Source organism: Chelonoidis abingdonii, chromosome 11 (genome assembly GCF_003597395.2).
Source record: "Chelonoidis abingdonii isolate Lonesome George chromosome 11, CheloAbing_2.0, whole genome shotgun sequence".
Lineage (NCBI taxonomy): Eukaryota > Metazoa > Chordata > Testudines > Testudinidae > Chelonoidis > Chelonoidis abingdonii.
This window is the reverse complement of record NC_133779.1, coordinates 61,861,694-61,877,182: the sequence shown is the minus strand read 5'-3', so window position 1 is coordinate 61,877,182 and position 15,489 is coordinate 61,861,694. Positions and strand designations below refer to the sequence as shown.

Sequence of the window (15,489 nt, the reverse complement as noted above, 5' to 3'; positions counted from 1 at the left end):
ATTTGTTTCAATAAAAGGGATCCTGCGACTGACTGCCCAGGCACCTCGGGACCGGTGCTACCCATAGGTCTAATGACCCTACCTGGGCAGGATCCAGGGGGGCCGGAATCTCGGTAGAAGTGGGGGGGCCAAGAGGTCCCACCCCCTCCATGGCGCTGTCCCTGCTCCTCTTCTTCCCCCCGACACCCTGCCCCTGACCAGGCCAGAAGCCAGAGCTGCCGTGGGGAGTCCCAGTCCCCCCACCTGCCCTGGCCGATGCACCTGAGGGGGTGGGGACATGGGCTGGGGGCTGCTTTCATTGGGTGGCCCCGGTTCGCCTGGCATGCGAAGGGGTCACATGCTCTGCACCAGCCGTGATGATACAGACGTTGCTCACCCCCCTTCGTCGTCTCTTTCCCAAGTGGGACAGTCCCAGTTCAATCTCTCCTCAGGCGGAAGCTAGTCCAGCTCCTCCACCCCATGTGGCGCCCGTCTCGGCCCCTTTTCCAGTTCGAATGGATCTTTTTGGAGCTGGGTGCCCAGAACTGCCCGCAGTGCTGACGGGGTGCGCAGCCCCTGGGCAGGGGCATTATGAGCGTGTCTCTCTGGTTATCACTCCCTCTCCTGCCCGTCTCTGCGGCCCGTTCGTCCTTCGGGCTGCTGCTGCGGGTGGAGCGAGTGTGTCCAGAGAAATGTCCGTGGTACCGGGAGGGGGGCAGGCGGGGGAGAGACGAGCTGGGTCTGGCTGCTCTGAATCCTGTGAATGCACCAGTCAGATGGAAACTGAAAGAGCCGGAGCCTTTCCTGGGACAGGGCTGATTCCGGGAAAGCTGGCAGGGGTGGGGGGGCGAAAGTCTTCCCACCAGTGCTCCCCCAACACTGAGCCCCCACCCCTGCAGCTCGGTGCCCCCTGCTGAGCCCCCACCCTGCTCCCTGCAGCACAGCGCCCCTAGCACGGCATTGGATCAGCACCGACCCTGGGGGCTGGGACCCAGGGGTTTTTCGCCTCCCCCTGCAGTGTGGGGCACGGGGCACTCGCAGGTTGAACGAGGGGATTTGCCGTCCCTGGAGTCTGTCACCAGTGCTGTGGGGCTGGCAGGGACTCGGCCCGACGTCGGGGCTGGGTGAGGGGCTGCGCCGCGCAGGGGGTCAGACTGGATCCCGGGGTCCCTGCAGGCGTCCCCGTCCCTGAGTCTGAAGCAGTTAAACCGACCCCAGCCCCTCCTGCTCTTTCGGTTTCCATCTGACTTGTCCTGTTTCCAAAGCAGCTGTGGGGAAAGCCCGGCTCTGAGCCGCACCGACGGCTGGACTGGCGGGCGCGTGGCTGGCCACCCTCACCCGGGCAGGTAGGGCCCCAGCTGCTCCCCTGCCCCCCGGGGCTCAGATCCACAGGGGCAGCTGTTCTGGGTCAGGTGCCAGCTATGGGCAGAGGGCACTGGGGGCCGTAACCTGGGCATGCAGCAAAGGGAGCGGCTGCTAACGTGGGGGCTGGGGGAGCCAGCGGGGGTCACCTCGGGTTGGCACTGGGGGAGGGGGTGAAGAGCAGGGTCCGACCCGACTGCCTAACACCTCCCCGCTGTGCTGCAGGGGTGAGGGCAGTGCTGGGATCCCAGGACTCCAAGGGTGGTGGGTTCCTGTTTCATTACCCGAGGAGGGAAGATTTTCACTTTGGAGGGGGGAGATGGGGAAACTGAGGCAAAGGGGGGGTCTGAGGCAGCAGCTGCATCTGAGGTTGGACATGTCCCCTGCACTCCCAGCACACTGGGGCTCAGCTCTGCCCCCTAAACAGGGAGGCAGCAGGAGGCTTTTCAGTGAGGCTTTCCCCTGGGTGCACTCTGGCCGCTGTGCTGTGTGTCATGGCCCCTTTACTGCCAACAGCTGCCTCTGCGCCTGGAAACCTGGCTTGGCAAACCCACGGTTAAACACCCTCAGGTGGAGACGCAGCCCTGCGGGATCGCGCCTCCCACCCCCACAGCTGGGAGGCTGCAGGCTCAGCCAGGGCCCCCAGCTCAGAAAGACTCGCCCCCCCAAGCCAGTTTCCCGGAATCAGCCCTCTGCTGAGAAAGGCTCCAGCCGCTTTCGGTTTCCGTCTGAGTCTGACACGTTCAGGGATTGGAGCTGCCAGACCCGGCTCGTCCCCCGCCCCAGGATGTGGGTCGGCAGCTGCAGGGCAGGGCCGGGCGCCCAGTGCTGTGGGGGGGGGTCACGACCCCCGCTCTAACTCACCAAACACCTCTCCAGCCAGCCAGGGAAAGAACCTAGGAGTCCTGCTCCCAGGTCCCGCCCCAGCTGGAGGAGGAACAGAGTGTCACACAGCGGCTGAGCTGGGCTCTGGGTGTCCTGGGACTTCTCCTCTCACTTTCCAGATCGGCTGGGGCTGGTGACCGAGCAGGAAAGACGCTGCCCCCCGCTGAATTCAGCCGGCTTCAACGCTGAGCGACCAGCCCCTGGTAAGAGACCCCCGGCACCTGCGGGACATATCTGCCTTGCTGGCCCTGGGAAGCGAACCCAGGAGTCCTGGCTCCCAGCCGCTCCCACCACTAGACCCCACTTCCCTCCCAGAGCCAGGATAGAACCCAGGAGTCCTGGCTCCCAGCCCCCCCTGCTCTAACCACTAGACCCCACTCCCCTCCCAGAGCTGGGGAGAGATCCCAGGAGTCCTGGTTCCCAGCCCCCCTGCTCTAACCACTAGACCCCACTCCCCTCCCAGAGCCAGGGAGAGAACCCAGGAGTCCTGGCCCCCAAGCCCCTGCTCTAACCCACCAGACCCCACTCCCCTCCCAGAGCCAGGGAGAGAACCCAGGAGTCCTGGCTCCCAACCCCCACTCCCCTCCCCGAGCTGTGGATAGGGCCTGTCAGGGCACAGAGCTCTCACTCGCTCATTAGGGAGTTCCCCAGGGAGGTCCTGGCAGGGCAGTTTAAGCAGTGGGCCTGGCTTGCACACATGGGGGTAGGGGGATCATCAGGAAATGGAGAGGGAACCCAGCCCCGCTCCCCGGCTGTGTGAAACCCAACTGGATCAGGGCCCTGCCGGGGGGTTGTCATCTCACTGCTGCTGGGGCAGTGTGTGGTTCAGCCTGCTCCACTCCAGTGCTCAGGGATCGCTCTGGCCTCGCCCCCGGGCTCCAGGCTCCCCCTAACCATAGGGACAAAGCACAAGGACTGAAGGGGGCTTTCTGCCCATGAAAGCTTAAGCCCAAATATATCTCTTAGTCTTTAACTCCTTGTTGTTTCTGTGGACACAGACGAGCACGGCTCGTCCCTGACGCTGGAGGACTGGGTGTTCCTGCTGAAATGATCAGCAATGATGGGGGTGGGAGGGTGTGATGGAGTAGGGTCTGTCTGTGTGGGGAACGGGAAAGCAGGGGATGTCTGGAGGTGAGGGACAGGTGCTCAGCCTGTAACCCGAGCCCGGCAGGGGGGAGGGGGGAGCGCCTGGGCGGAGGAGAAGGGGACAAAGGAGTCGGCCGGCGGGAGGAAAGGCAGGACAGTTTGGGTTTGGGGCTGTGGGGCGGAATTCAGGGTATCCTAGCTGGGATCCAAGCACCCTGAACCCCCAGAAGGACTGGACGGAGGAGTCCTGACTGTGCCTGCAAGCTCTGCTGTAACCTGTGTTCCTGTTGTCCAATCAACCTTCTGTTTTACTGGCTGGATAAAAGTCACTGTGGGGTCCAAGCAGAGGGGAGCAGGGCTGGAACCCCCAGACTCCGTGACAGGGGGGCCCTAGCGCCAGTGAGAATCCAGCCCTGCCCTGCCAGCCTTTGTGGCTGCAAAGAAAACAGTTCCAAATGTGATCTCTTCCAGACAGGCTTTTCTGCCTGAGTGTGCAGAGAGTCTGAGCCAAAAGCCCTGTGAGTGGCACGCATTGCCTTATTTCCAGTGTTGGCGTGTTAACTCTGAAACCTAATGATGACACAGTGAGCTATTTCACTGCTCGTTCCAGCTATGGGTCGGCCCAGGCATAGTGCCTGAGGTTGGAGCCACTTGTTGCTGGGCGGGGGAGAATTTGGGAGAAACACTCCCTTTGCGTGCGCCTCTGGGGCAGAGCACCTTGAACACCAGCTGTTGACACCCTCCTATCCATTGTGCAGGGCTCTGTGCTGCTCCCTCTCTTTAGCCCATGCCCATGGAGGGGCCCGTGTGCCTGGTGGGGAACGGCGCCGACGGGCAGCTGGAAGTGATGGAGGAGGCGCTGGGGATCCTGCGCGGCGTGGCCCAGCCCGTGGTGGTGGTGGCCATCGTGGGGCTGTACCGCACCGGCAAGTCTTATCTCATGAACTCCTTGGCTGGGAAGCAGAGAGGTGAGAGGTTTCCCAGCCCCCTTCCTGTGGGCCCCGGGCTGGAGCCGGGAGCGAGGGGGCAGGTGCGGCCGGGTGCTGGGTCTCTACCCCGTCTCCTCTCTCCCCAGGGTTCTCGCTGGGCTCCACAGTGCAGTCGCACACCAAGGGCATCTGGATGTGGTGCCTGCCCCACCCGCGCCGGGCTGGCCACACCCTGGTGCTGCTGGACACCGAGGGGCTGGGCGACGTGGAGAAGGTGAGCAGGGGGCGGGGGGGCTGGGGGAAGGGGCCATGTGGCCCTTGCCAGGGAAGCAGATCCTGAGACCCCCAAGGCCAGAGGGACCCTATGACCATCTAGCCTGGCCCCAGGTTGGGTCTAAGGGGTGGGCGGCTGGGGCCTGGCCTGGGGTGTGGTACTCAAGGGGGTGCTGTGCTGGGACCTCCCACCCACTGGCCTGCTGAGGGGCTAGGGGCAGCCAGGCAGGGGCAGCAGTGTCTGGAGGAGCTGCAGGGGGGCAGGTGGAGCAGCCAGGTATCTCCTCCCAAGTGGGGGTGCCCCTTCTCCCCCCCTGCCCTGCTCCACTGCCCCCTCCGGGGGCGGAGCCGCCCGCCCAAGCTTGGACCTGGAGCCTGGCGGGGGGCAGGTGCTGATGTGGGGGTGTCCCCCTCCCCCCACCTGTGTATCCAGTCTCGGCTGAGCTGAGGGGGGGCTCCGGGGGAGCCTCTGGCCAGGGTTGCCAACTGCGGGAAATTATTTGTATGGACAGTACAGAAAAAAGTGACGGACGACCCCATCTTTTTACGGAAACGTTCTTACAACATAAAGAGCCAGGGCCAGCCCCGCTGTGACTTACCGGCGGGGAGCCTGTGGGAGGCTGCTGTGCCCTGCCCCCCAACTCCCCCCAGCTGTGGGGAGCCCGGCAGGGGGGTTTACTGCACGCCCGCCCACCTGCCCATCCGCCCATCTGCCCGAAGTTGCTGCTGAGCTGATGCTAGTGACGCCAAAGGAGTTCAAAGCCGGCGGGGGAGAAAAGCAGCCCCCCGCCAGCCAGCAGCAGGTCGGGGGGATCCCTGCCAGGAGAATTCCCTTCTCCCCTGCCCCGGGAATTGTGGACTCCCTGGGGCTGCCCCATGGCATGGACCTCGCCCCGGGCCAAGGCGAGGGACTCCTCAACTTCGCTGCAAAGCTGGTGGTTTTTTATTAATATTGAAACGTGTTTATGGATTTACGGACAGGCCCAATTTTCGCTCTTTCTCACGGACTGTGCATGAATTTACTGATGTCGGCAGCCCCGGGAACAGCCCCTTGATTCCAACACTGCCGGGGACGGAGAATCCCCCGAGCCCCTGGGCCGGCTGCTCCCAGGGTTCGTTCCCCTCCCTGCTCAAAACGGTGCCTGATTCCCAGGCTGAATTTGCTGCATTTCATCTCCCGGCCACTGGCTCACCCCCCTCCCCCCACCTCTGCTCGACGCCCTGAGCAAATCTGTGCTCTCCACGGATGGACGGACGGACAGACAGGGATCGCGGTGCCCCGGATCCTGCCCTGGGCCCAGCTGAGCAGCGGGAGTCCTGGGTGGACTGGGTGCGTGTGGGGATGGCCGGCCCGAGAACTGGGCACACGTCCAGCGTGTCGCCTTCAGGCCAAGCCCAGAGGGGAGATCCCCTCCCTGCTCCCGCTGGAGAGCCCCCGTTTGGGATCTCAGGCCGGCGCTAGCACAGGCGGCTGGTGCACTCGGCCCTGGAGCAGCCCCCTCTCGCCCTGTGCTGGGCGGCCCCCGGGCTCGTGATCCAGGATCCAACCCAGCCCTTGGCTGCCCAAGGGCTGACACCAAGAGAACGATTGTGGGATCTTCGCACTGTCCGTGCATGCTCAGCAAGCACCCTGGTCCTAGCTACAGCAAAGGGACCCATCGAACCAGTACGCCATGGAGCAAGCTGCAGTTATCCTTGTTGTGGGGTGGCCATGCGGGCATGGTGGAGCTCTGGGGGTGGTCCCGTGGGGACATGGGCTGCGGGTGCTGGGATGGTCCCTGGGGGCCTAGCACTGGGCCTTGGGGGGGTCCCTGGGGATGTGGGGCTGGGGCTTCCTGGTGGGGGTGGCCCCTGGGGGACATGGAGCTGGGGGGCTCTGCGAGGTGGCCCTGAGGGATGTGGGTTAGAGGCTCCTGGGGGGTGGCCTGTGATGGGGATGTGGGGCTGGGGCTCCTGGGGAATGGGGTCCCTGGGGGGGCCTATTTGTGCTGGGCTCCTGGGGGGGGTCCCTGGGGGATGTGGGGCTGGGGCTGCTGGGGGTGGCCCCTGGGGGACATGGGCTGGGGGCGTCTGGGAGGTGGCGCTGGGGAATGTAAGGCTGGGCTCCTTGGGGGTGGCCCGTGGGGGATGTGGGGCTGGGGATCCGGGGAATGGTCCCTGTGGGGGCTAGCATTGGGGCTCCTGGGGGGTGGCCCATGGGGATTTGGGGCTGGGATCCCCCCATTCAGTCCTACGCCAGCTGGTAGCACCCAGACCTGGCCCCAGTTTGAGCCCTCAGCCCCCGGCCCAGCTTCGTGTCGGAGCTGACGGAGCACATCAAGGTGAAGGCGCAGAGAGGGGACGACGCGGAGGAGGACACCGAGTTCGTCCGCTTCTTCCCCAGCTTCGTGTGGGCCGTGCGGGATTTCACGCTGGAGCTGAGGATCGAGGGGCAGCTGGTGACGGAGGATCAGTACCTGGAGCACGCGCTGGCCCTGAGGAAAGGTGAGCTGGGGTCAGCTGTGTGCAGGAGGGACCCATCACCCTGGTATCCTGCCTCCTGCTCCCCCCCCCCCGAGATCAGACCCATGGGCCCATCTACCCTGGCGTCCCAGCCCCTGGCACTGAGGGCCAGGCCCAGTCGTGGCCCAGGAGCCCAGTGCTGGACAAACAGAACAAAGATCCAGGCCCTGCCCCAGTGAGCTGACGGTGTAAGAGACACGGGCTGGAGATAGATGGGGGTGCACCCGGGACATGGTAGGGCAACATGATCAGAACGGCCCTTCTTAGCCCTCGCAGCTGTAAACATTCCTTGGCCAGTTCCAAATGAAACCCTAACCCTAAGCCTAAGAGGCATAACCCATCCAAACCCTAACCCCAGGGAAGGAAGCCCCATTCATAGGAACCCTAAATGTACTCAAACTGACCAACCCATAGGTACCCTAGCCTCAGAGCGGGTAGCCTGACCCAATAGGATCCCTAATCCTATCTGCAAGTGGCCCTACCCACAGAAACCCTGTGGAGGGGAAATGCACCCACAGGAACCCTACAGAGGGGAGATGCACCCACAGAAACCCTAAGGAGGGGATTTGCATCCACAGGAGCACTGACCCTACAGAGGGGAGATGCACCCACAGGAGCACTAACCCTACGGAGGGGAGATGCATCCACAGGAGCACTGACCCTACAGAGGGGAGATGCACCCAGAGAAACCCTAAGAAGGGGATTTGCACCCACAGGAACCCTACGGAGGGGAGATGCACCCACAGGAACACTGACCCACAGAGGGGATTTGCACCCACAGGAGCACGGACCCTACAGAGGGGAGATGCACCCACAGAAACCCTATGGAGGGGAAATGCACCCACAGGAACACTGACCCTAACTCTGAAGAGCCCACCCATAAGAACTTGACCCCTAGGGTGGGGATCCGTCCCCACAGGATCCCTAACTGAAAGATGAGGAACACTTTTCATACGAAGCCCTAAACCTAATTCTATGGGCCGTACCCATAGGAACCCTCACGCTAACCCCAAGCGGCCGATCCATATGAACAAGACCCCAAGGGCAGGAAACCCTATTCACAGGAACCTTAACCCTAACTCAGTGGCCTCCCCGCAGGAAGCCTCATCCCAACTAGACAGATCATACCCATGCAAACCCAAACCCTAACGCTACGTTGCCTACCTCCGAGCTCTGCCACGACCGCTGGATAACGCGCAGGTCTCGCGTCTCCAGGGCACTGGGGACCCCTGACCCCTCGAGCTCTCGAGCGGCGGTTGGGAGAGGTGTGTAGTCACAGCCGACCGTTTGGGTTTGGGTTTGGGGAGACCTGCAGATTAAGGCGCCATTTCACAGGGTCTGGTTGGGTTTGTTGAATTGTTCTGCTGAGCGTAAAATAAATAATAAAAAAATACAAAAAATTGGATTTTTTTTTCTTTTGGCTTTAAATAACATTTGGTTCCAAAATCTCCATTTGAATTTATTCCACGTCCCAACTCCAGACGTGTTTACAAATGGCCAGGATGAAAACACCACGTTTGCTTTGGCCCCAAAGTAGGCTTTTTTCAGCTTTTCAATTTGCCAAAACTTCTCATTTTCCACCTGACCTCAGCCAAATTTTCCCCTGATGTTTGGAAGCTGCCAATGATCCAAAACTCCTTTCTTTGCCCAGTGCTGGGTGTAGCCTCCTGCTTCTCCTTGGCTCTCCAGGCAACAGCAAGAAGGTGATGGACTACAACCTGCCGCGGCAGTGCATCCGTAGCTTCTTCCCCATCCGCAAGTGCTTCGTGTTTGTCCAGCCGGTGTCGCGGCAGGAGATGGGCCAGCTGGATTCGCTGCCCACCAGCGCCCTGGACCCGCAGTTCCTGGAGCAGACCCGCCGGTTCTGTGACTACGTCTTCCAGTGCTCGAACGTCAAGACAGTCAAAGGAGGGATTCTGGTCAGCGGGCGAAGTACGTCAGCCCCGTGGCTGCTCAGGGGAGACGCAGGGTGATGGCTCTGCCGGCCGATCTGCCCTCTGTGGCCGAGAGAAACCCAGCCCCGAGGAGGGGGGAATTTCCCCTGCATGCGGGGGCTATTTTCAGAGAGCATTTAGCAGGTGTTGGAGAATTGAACCGTCTGACTCTGGGAGATCCTTTGGGTCCTTGGTCTTTCTCCCGCCAACATGCTAGGGTGAAAGCAGAACCCTCCCAAGCAGGAGCTGTTAGCCCTGGAGCCAGGGAGACGAGGGTCCCCTAGCAGGCTGTGACCACTCAGATCGCCTGGAGATGGGCATGGGGGGGGCACCGGTAACACATTCTGCCGTGGGTTGCACCTGGCCTTGTAGCAGAGATGGAAACTGGGGGCTCTCCTGCATTCAGGGATCCTTGAGCCACTCGGCTTCAGATTTGGCCAGATGCCGATGCTCACCCGCCTTGGCAAGCTGCGGGTTAAACGGTTCTGGCCCGGTCCCAGCTCTGCAGAGAGGCCACGTGGAGCCCTGCTGACAGCTGAGATGGTGCTGGCGTCATCTGCTGGTGGGCAGGTGTGACAGGTGCCTCTCGCCCCGAGCTGATGTGCCGTGGAGAGGAGCTTGTTCCAGTCCCGGCTATGGAGCCCTGGCTCTGCTCAGAGGACACTTGTTCTGAGCCTCTTGCGGTTCAAATCCAAGACGAGCCCGTTGGACTGGGATCTGCAGAGCTAAAAGCAGGAGCTCTGTGTCTGCGACCAGAATAACCCCTATCCCCAGGGGTCGGCACAAAGGAGAATCTGGGACACGCTCCCCAGTGGAGTCCCCGGGGTGCTAGGTGCTGTACAAACATACAGTCCCCTGCCCCCCAGCTCTTAACTCTCCCTCTTCCCTCGCCCAGGGTTCGGCGCCTTAGTCCGGAGCTATGTGGACACCATCCGCAGCGGGCAGGTGCCCTGCCTGGACAACGCGGTGACCGCCATGGCCGCCATCGAGAACGAGGCGGCCCTTAGGGAGGCGCTGGCTCACTACGCGGCCGGGATGGCGGGGCTGCAGCTGCCGGCGGAGCTGGGCGAGCTCTCGGTGGCGCATGGGATGTGCGAGGCGGACGCCCTGCGGCTTTTCATGCAGCTCTCCTTCAAGGATGAGGAGCAGGGCTTCCAGAAGCGGCTGGTGGTAGGTGGGGGCGTCTTGGTCCAGGCCCAGCAGCAAGGAGAGTGTTGCTGGGATGGATCTGCACTGCGGGGAGCCCCCTGGGCACCAGTGGTGAGTCAGGGCCCCTTTGTGCCAGGCGCTGTACGGATACCCGACCAAAACCTGGCCCCTGCTCCGGGGACCGTCCAATCCCCAGGTGACCTGATAGGCCAATGGACCATTGGTACTTCCAATCCTCCGACTGGCCAATGGATAGCTGACCCTCCTAACCCCCGATTGGCCTGTGGGCCATTGGCCTCTGTTTCCCCGATTGGCCAGTGACCCATAGACCCGCTGATCCCCTGACTGGCCAGTGAGCCTTCGGCTCTCCCGTTCCCCGCATGGCCAGTGACCCACAGTCGGGCGCAGGCGTCAGCCAGGGGAGGCAGGAGGGCACCGCAGTCCAGCCCCAGCCGTTGCTCTGTGACGGGGTTTCTCCCTTTCCGGGCCCAGGCCGGGATCACGGAGCGATACGCAAACATCCTAGCAGAAAACGAGGCTGTTTCGGAGCAGACCTGCCGTGTCCTGCTGGACGAGCTCTCGGCCGCCATGCAGCAGAAACTCAGCGCCGGGCTTTACTCCCAGCCCGGCGGGTACCAGGCCTACGACAGAGACCAGAACCAGGTGGTGGAGAATTATCGGGCCAAGCCCAACAAAGGGGTCAAGGTGAGTGTCTGAAATTAGCCGCCCCATCTCGGCCTGGCAGCTATAGGAGCGAGCGCAGCTCCAGGCGGAGGAGCCGGATTCCGCTCCAGCTTGTACCTCGCCCGCAGAGCTGGTGCCTAAACCCCAGCGGCTGAGTCAGGCTTCCCCGTTTCGCTGAGGACAAAGCAGAGGGGCAATGGCAGGGAAAGGCCATGGGGTAACCGGGGTCTGATCAGTGACAGTTAGTGGGGCCCTGTGCTCAGTTTCATTTTTTGGGCCCTCCTGTGGGGGGAACATTCTCTCTTATTCCCCCCTATTTTTCATTTTTTTTCACCATTCTCCTAGGGCTCAGGGTTGGGGTGCGGGGTCTGGAAGGGAGTTAGGGTGTGGGAGGGGGCTCAGGGTTGGGGTGCGGGATCTGGAAGGGAGTTAGGGTGTGGGAGGGGGATCAGGGTTGGGGGGTGGGGTCTGGAAGGGAGTTAGGGTGTGGAAAGGGGCTTAGGGTGGGGGTGAGGGTCTGGGTGGGAGTTAGGGTGCAGGAGGGGGCTCAGGGCTGGGGCAGAGGGTTGAGGTGCAGAGCGCTTACCTGGAGCAGCTCCTGTTTGGTGCGGGGGGTGCAAGTGGCTCCGCACGTCCCCCGCAGCTCCCATTGGCCGTGACTCTCAGAGCCCCCTCTTCCCCCCCACCACCAGGCTGGGCTGCCCAGAATGCCGGGGCTTTGGGGACTGCAGCCCAGGGCCCCAGGCTAAGGGGGCCCCAGAACCGCAGGCTGCAGCCCCTAAACCCTGCCCGCTTTCTGAACCCGGCCCTGCAAGCTCAGGCTGGGGGACTCAGGAGGAGCACGGGGTGGCCGTGCAGCTGGCGGCCGGAGAGAAGCATCAGTTTCCCCTTCAATGTGCCGCTTCTCTCCGGCTGGCTGCGCGGCCGCCCCGTGCGCCTCCTGAGTCCTCTAGCCGCGTTCACGGCGCTCCTGCCGCCTGCACCTCCCGCCTGCTCCCCTGAGGCTGGGGTGAGCCTCTCTCCCTGCTCTCTTGCCCCCCACAGCTTCTGCCCCCCGCAGTCCCCTCCCGCTGGTGCTGAGCTGCCCAAGTGCCCGGCCCTGGGGCCCCCTATTGTTGTGGGGGCCCCATGCCAGGGTGCTGTGTGTTTCATGGTAAATCTGCCCCTGGGTCTGATTGTGACATGCAGTCACTGTGGCCCATGGTGATGGACTCTGATCCCATGTGGGGGTTTTGGGGAGCTGGAAAGGTCTCACAAAGCCCCTTGGTCACAGAGCAGGAAGGCGCCAGGTGCAAATTCCCCCCAGGATCCTGCCCCGCTCTGCATGGGCCCCATCCAAATCTTTCCATTGGCTGTAATGGGCTTTGGATCAGGCTCTGTATGAACAGCGACTGGGCCCTGGGTGAGATGACACCACACGTGTCATAGCTTCATCGATTCTCAGCCCACAAGGGACCCCTGTGATCAGCGGGTCCGACCTCCTGCATAGCACAGGGCGTAGCACATCCCTAAAGTGATTCCTGTTTGAACAAGAGCAGATCTCGTAGAGAAACACCCCACATTCCCCGGTGGGTGACAGCGTCGGCCTTGCGGGCAGGCAGCCCCTCTCGACCCAGTCGCTTGCTTTCTAATCCGGGGCTCTGGTGCACCATCGGGAAGCCCCCACAAAAGTGCCAATTTTCCTCCCCCGAGAGGATGAGGCCGCAGAGAGGTGGGATCAGCCCCTGTGCTGCAGCTCTGCTCCCCTCACTCCACCTGACCCCAGCTCCTACGATCCTCTGGCTTCATGGGGAGAACATTTTGCCCTGAGGTGGAGTAAAGTGAGGCCTGCTCCCCTGAGAAAGGAGAGGGCTCATTACCACACTGATTGGAGCTCATGAATAACCCAGCACTTGGCCATCTCTGGGCCCAGGCGGAGGAGGCTCTGGAGCAGTTCCTGGCCAGTAAGAAGGCGGAGGCGGAGGCCGTGCTGAAGGCCGACAACCTGCTGACCGAGGCGGAGAAGCATGTGGCTGGTGAGACCCCACAAACAAGCCCCTGCCCCCTTTTCTTTGCAGCAGAACCAGTTTCCATCGCTGCAGCATGTCTGTGCAGCGCCTGGCGCCGTGGGGCCCTGGGCCGGGATTGCGGCTCGTGGCTGCTATGGCCATGCAGACTGCAAATAATACCAGGGTCACATGCTGCAGAGCGTCTGTCGGCCAAACTCATTGCACCCACCAGGAGCTTCCTGCATCCCCCCCCTCAGCAAACTCCCTGGGTGCCCCCTCCCAGCCCCTTTTATTTTAGAGACTCCCTGCAACCCCCTGCCCCTCCTCCCATGCCAGGTGCTCTGAATGCCCCCCACTCCCCTTTTCCCCAGGGCTCTGTGGGTCCCTGTCACGGAGTGTGGGGGAGTCAGGGCCCTGCACCTCCACTTCCTGCGATTCCCCAGGGCTCTCAGCCAGCCAGGAAAGCAGGTTTATTCAGATGACAGGAACACAGGCCAGGACAGGTCTTGCAAGTACAGACAACAGGATCCCCCCAGTTAGGTCCATCTTGGGGCCCCAGGAGCCCCACAGCCCCACTGGGGGGTCAGAGCCCTGTCTGTCCTTCCCTTCCTCCCCCAGCCAGCTCCAGACTGCCAAACCCGCTCTAGCCGCTCCTCCTCCTCTTTCAGTTGCTTTTCCCGGGCCAGGAGGTCACCTGACTTCTCTGTCTCCAACACCTTCAGCTGGCACCTTTGCAGAGGGGGGGCCCAGGCTATCAGTTGCCAGGAGACAGAGTGTCAGGCATTTAGGGGCACTGGCCCTTTGCTTTGCTAGATACTTAAGAACTGCCATGGGGACACTGAGGCACCAACACAGTATTCACAGCCCACAGTAAGAACAGTCCTAGTTCATTCCAGTCCCCATCCAAACTGCCCTTTGAGCTGTGGTTAGGTGGGTCCCATGCTGAGATGCTGGTGTCAGGGGCTGGCTCCCTAGTTATCCGCTCCTGTCTCATGCCAACCGAGTCGGGGGTGCGGATTTGCGTGGTGCCCGGGGGCTGCTCCAGGTGGTTGGGCGAGGGGTTGACCCTCTATTTCCCCCTTTCTTTGCCCCCCAAAGAGGAGAAGCAGAAGGCAGAGCTGCTGGAGCAGCAGCGGAAGGTGGCGGAGGAGAAGCAGCTGCAGATGGAGCAGCTGATGAAGGACCAGGAGCGCAGCCACCAGGAGAACGTGAAGCAGCTGGAGGCCAAGGTGGCGGAGGAGCTGGCCAGTGCCCGGCAGGAGGCGGAGCGGGCGCTGCAGAGCAAGCTGAAGGAGCAGGAGGCCATGCTGCAGAAGGGCTTCGCGGAGAAAGCCAGGCTGATGGAGGATGAGATCTCAGGCCTCCGGCGGGAAATCAACTCCTCCAGCAAGACCAACTTTCTGTCAAACCTTTTCAGCACCATCAGGGAGGGGCTGAGAGCCGTCACCAGCGTGTCCGATCTTCTAACATCCAGGCACCAGTGGGGGAAGGGGACGAGTAACCCGAGTAAAACCCAGAGAAGAAAGTAGCCGGACCCCTGTGGGTTCCCCCCTGGCGGCAAGTCCCACAAACGCTGCTTCTTTGCACAATCAAAAGCTTCTGCTGACTAATTCCTGTGATCTGCCACATCCCACAGCTACTAACACAGGGCCTGGAGCTGTCTGCAAAAGGAAATCACAGGATTCCTGGGTTCTGTCCCCAGCTCTGGGAGGGGAGCAGTGTCTAGTGGTCAGAGTGTGTGGGCTGGGAGCCAGCATGCCTGGGTTCTGTCCCCATCTCCTGCACTGTAATTCTGTGAACCTTTGTGCTGATCACATCACTGTTCCATGCCTCAGTTTCCCCTCTGTGAAATGGGGACCTTCCCTCTAGGTTGGGAGGACAAAGCCTTGTTTGTCTGTTAGGTGCTAAGCGAATGGTGCTTTCTACACGCAGTGTTAACACGGGGATCTCCAGCGACCAGCTCCCAATTTCCCTGCATGCCCCTACAGCCGTGTAAATGCAGCCCCACTCCCAGGGCTCCCACCCGCCAGTGCTGTAATGGGGCTGCCGGGTGTCTAGGGTGACGCAGCTGTGGGGATGTCTCCTTTCCCTGGCTCAGCATGCTGAAAGCTGGGTCATTATCCCCCCGTCTGTAACGGGAAGGGCTGGCAGGTGGCTACATGCTCCGACGCCTGTATCTCCCTGTGCTGGGAGACTCTGCACCCTGCAGCCCGGGTCGGAATTAAACAGGTTTGCATGAGCTGGAGCAGCCTGTCCCAGTGTCTTTATTAATGACATCTCTCACTCTCCCTCCACCTGCAAATCCAGGAAAACAGAGCCAGAGGGGCTATTTTTCTCCTCCAGTGGAACCACACAGCTGTCCCATGAGGCTTTGCAGCCTTAGATTCCCCCTCGCACATAGACAGATATTGATATGGAGAAGATTCTACAATCAAAGGACAAATGGAAGGAGAAATCAAGCCCCTTCATGGAGTGAGATTGCCAGAAATTACAGAAGTCACTGTCCAAGGCACAGGGCCACAGGCCGAGGCTAGAGCTAAAATTAAAGGCAGGTAGTTTCCCTGGTGGCAAAGGCAGCGGCTGAGGTTTGGGTTGATATGTCTGTGGGTGTTTAGTGCAGAAGATCCAGGAGAAGGGGAGAAAAGCAATGAGGAGCTAGCGTGAGCCCGAGCAGGAAGCAAAGGGACAGCTTCTTGGGCACAGATCTGGCTGGAGAGG

The 15,489-nt window shown here is 61.7% G+C and overlaps 1 protein-coding gene across 3 annotated transcripts; it reads left to right on the top strand.

Moving 5' to 3' along the window:
- Positions 1–2,071: 2,071 nt before the first annotated feature.
- Positions 2,072–15,016, top strand: LOC116818406 (guanylate-binding protein 7-like). 3 transcript variants are annotated; one of them, XM_075071231.1, is made up of 10 exons: positions 2,072–2,429; positions 4,097–4,280; positions 4,388–4,515; positions 6,083–6,202; positions 6,805–6,998; positions 8,706–8,948; positions 9,846–10,120; positions 10,592–10,804; positions 12,696–12,798; positions 13,870–15,016. In XM_075071231.1, the coding sequence occupies exons 4-10, from the start codon at positions 6,129–6,131 to the stop codon at positions 14,298–14,300; spliced, it is 1,533 nt and encodes a 510-aa protein (XP_074927332.1). In that variant the 5' UTR covers positions 2,072–2,429; positions 4,097–4,280; positions 4,388–4,515; positions 6,083–6,128; the 3' UTR covers positions 14,301–15,016. The 3 variants fall into 3 exon arrangements, with proteins under 3 accessions (XP_074927332.1, XP_074927331.1, XP_074927330.1); XM_075071230.1 differs by having other exon boundaries at positions 4,071–4,280; XM_075071229.1 differs by lacking the exon at positions 13,870–15,016 and having other exon boundaries at positions 2,346–2,429; positions 12,696–13,634.
- Positions 15,017–15,489: the final 473 nt, after the last annotated feature.

What these genes read in the sequence shown, in the direction of transcription:
- LOC116818406 (XM_075071229.1), top strand. Translation starts at nt 6,129, where the DNA reads ATGCTCAGCAAGCACCCTGGTCCTAGCTACAGCAAAGGGACCCATCGA. An exon ending in ACGCCATGGAGCAAGCTGCA is followed by an intron (nt 6,203 to 6,804) that starts GTTATCCTTGTT and finishes CCCCCGGCCCAG; the next exon opens with CTTCGTGTCGGAGCTGACGG. An exon ending in CGCGCTGGCCCTGAGGAAAG is followed by an intron (nt 6,999 to 8,705) that starts GTGAGCTGGGGT and finishes TTGGCTCTCCAG; the next exon opens with GCAACAGCAAGAAGGTGATG.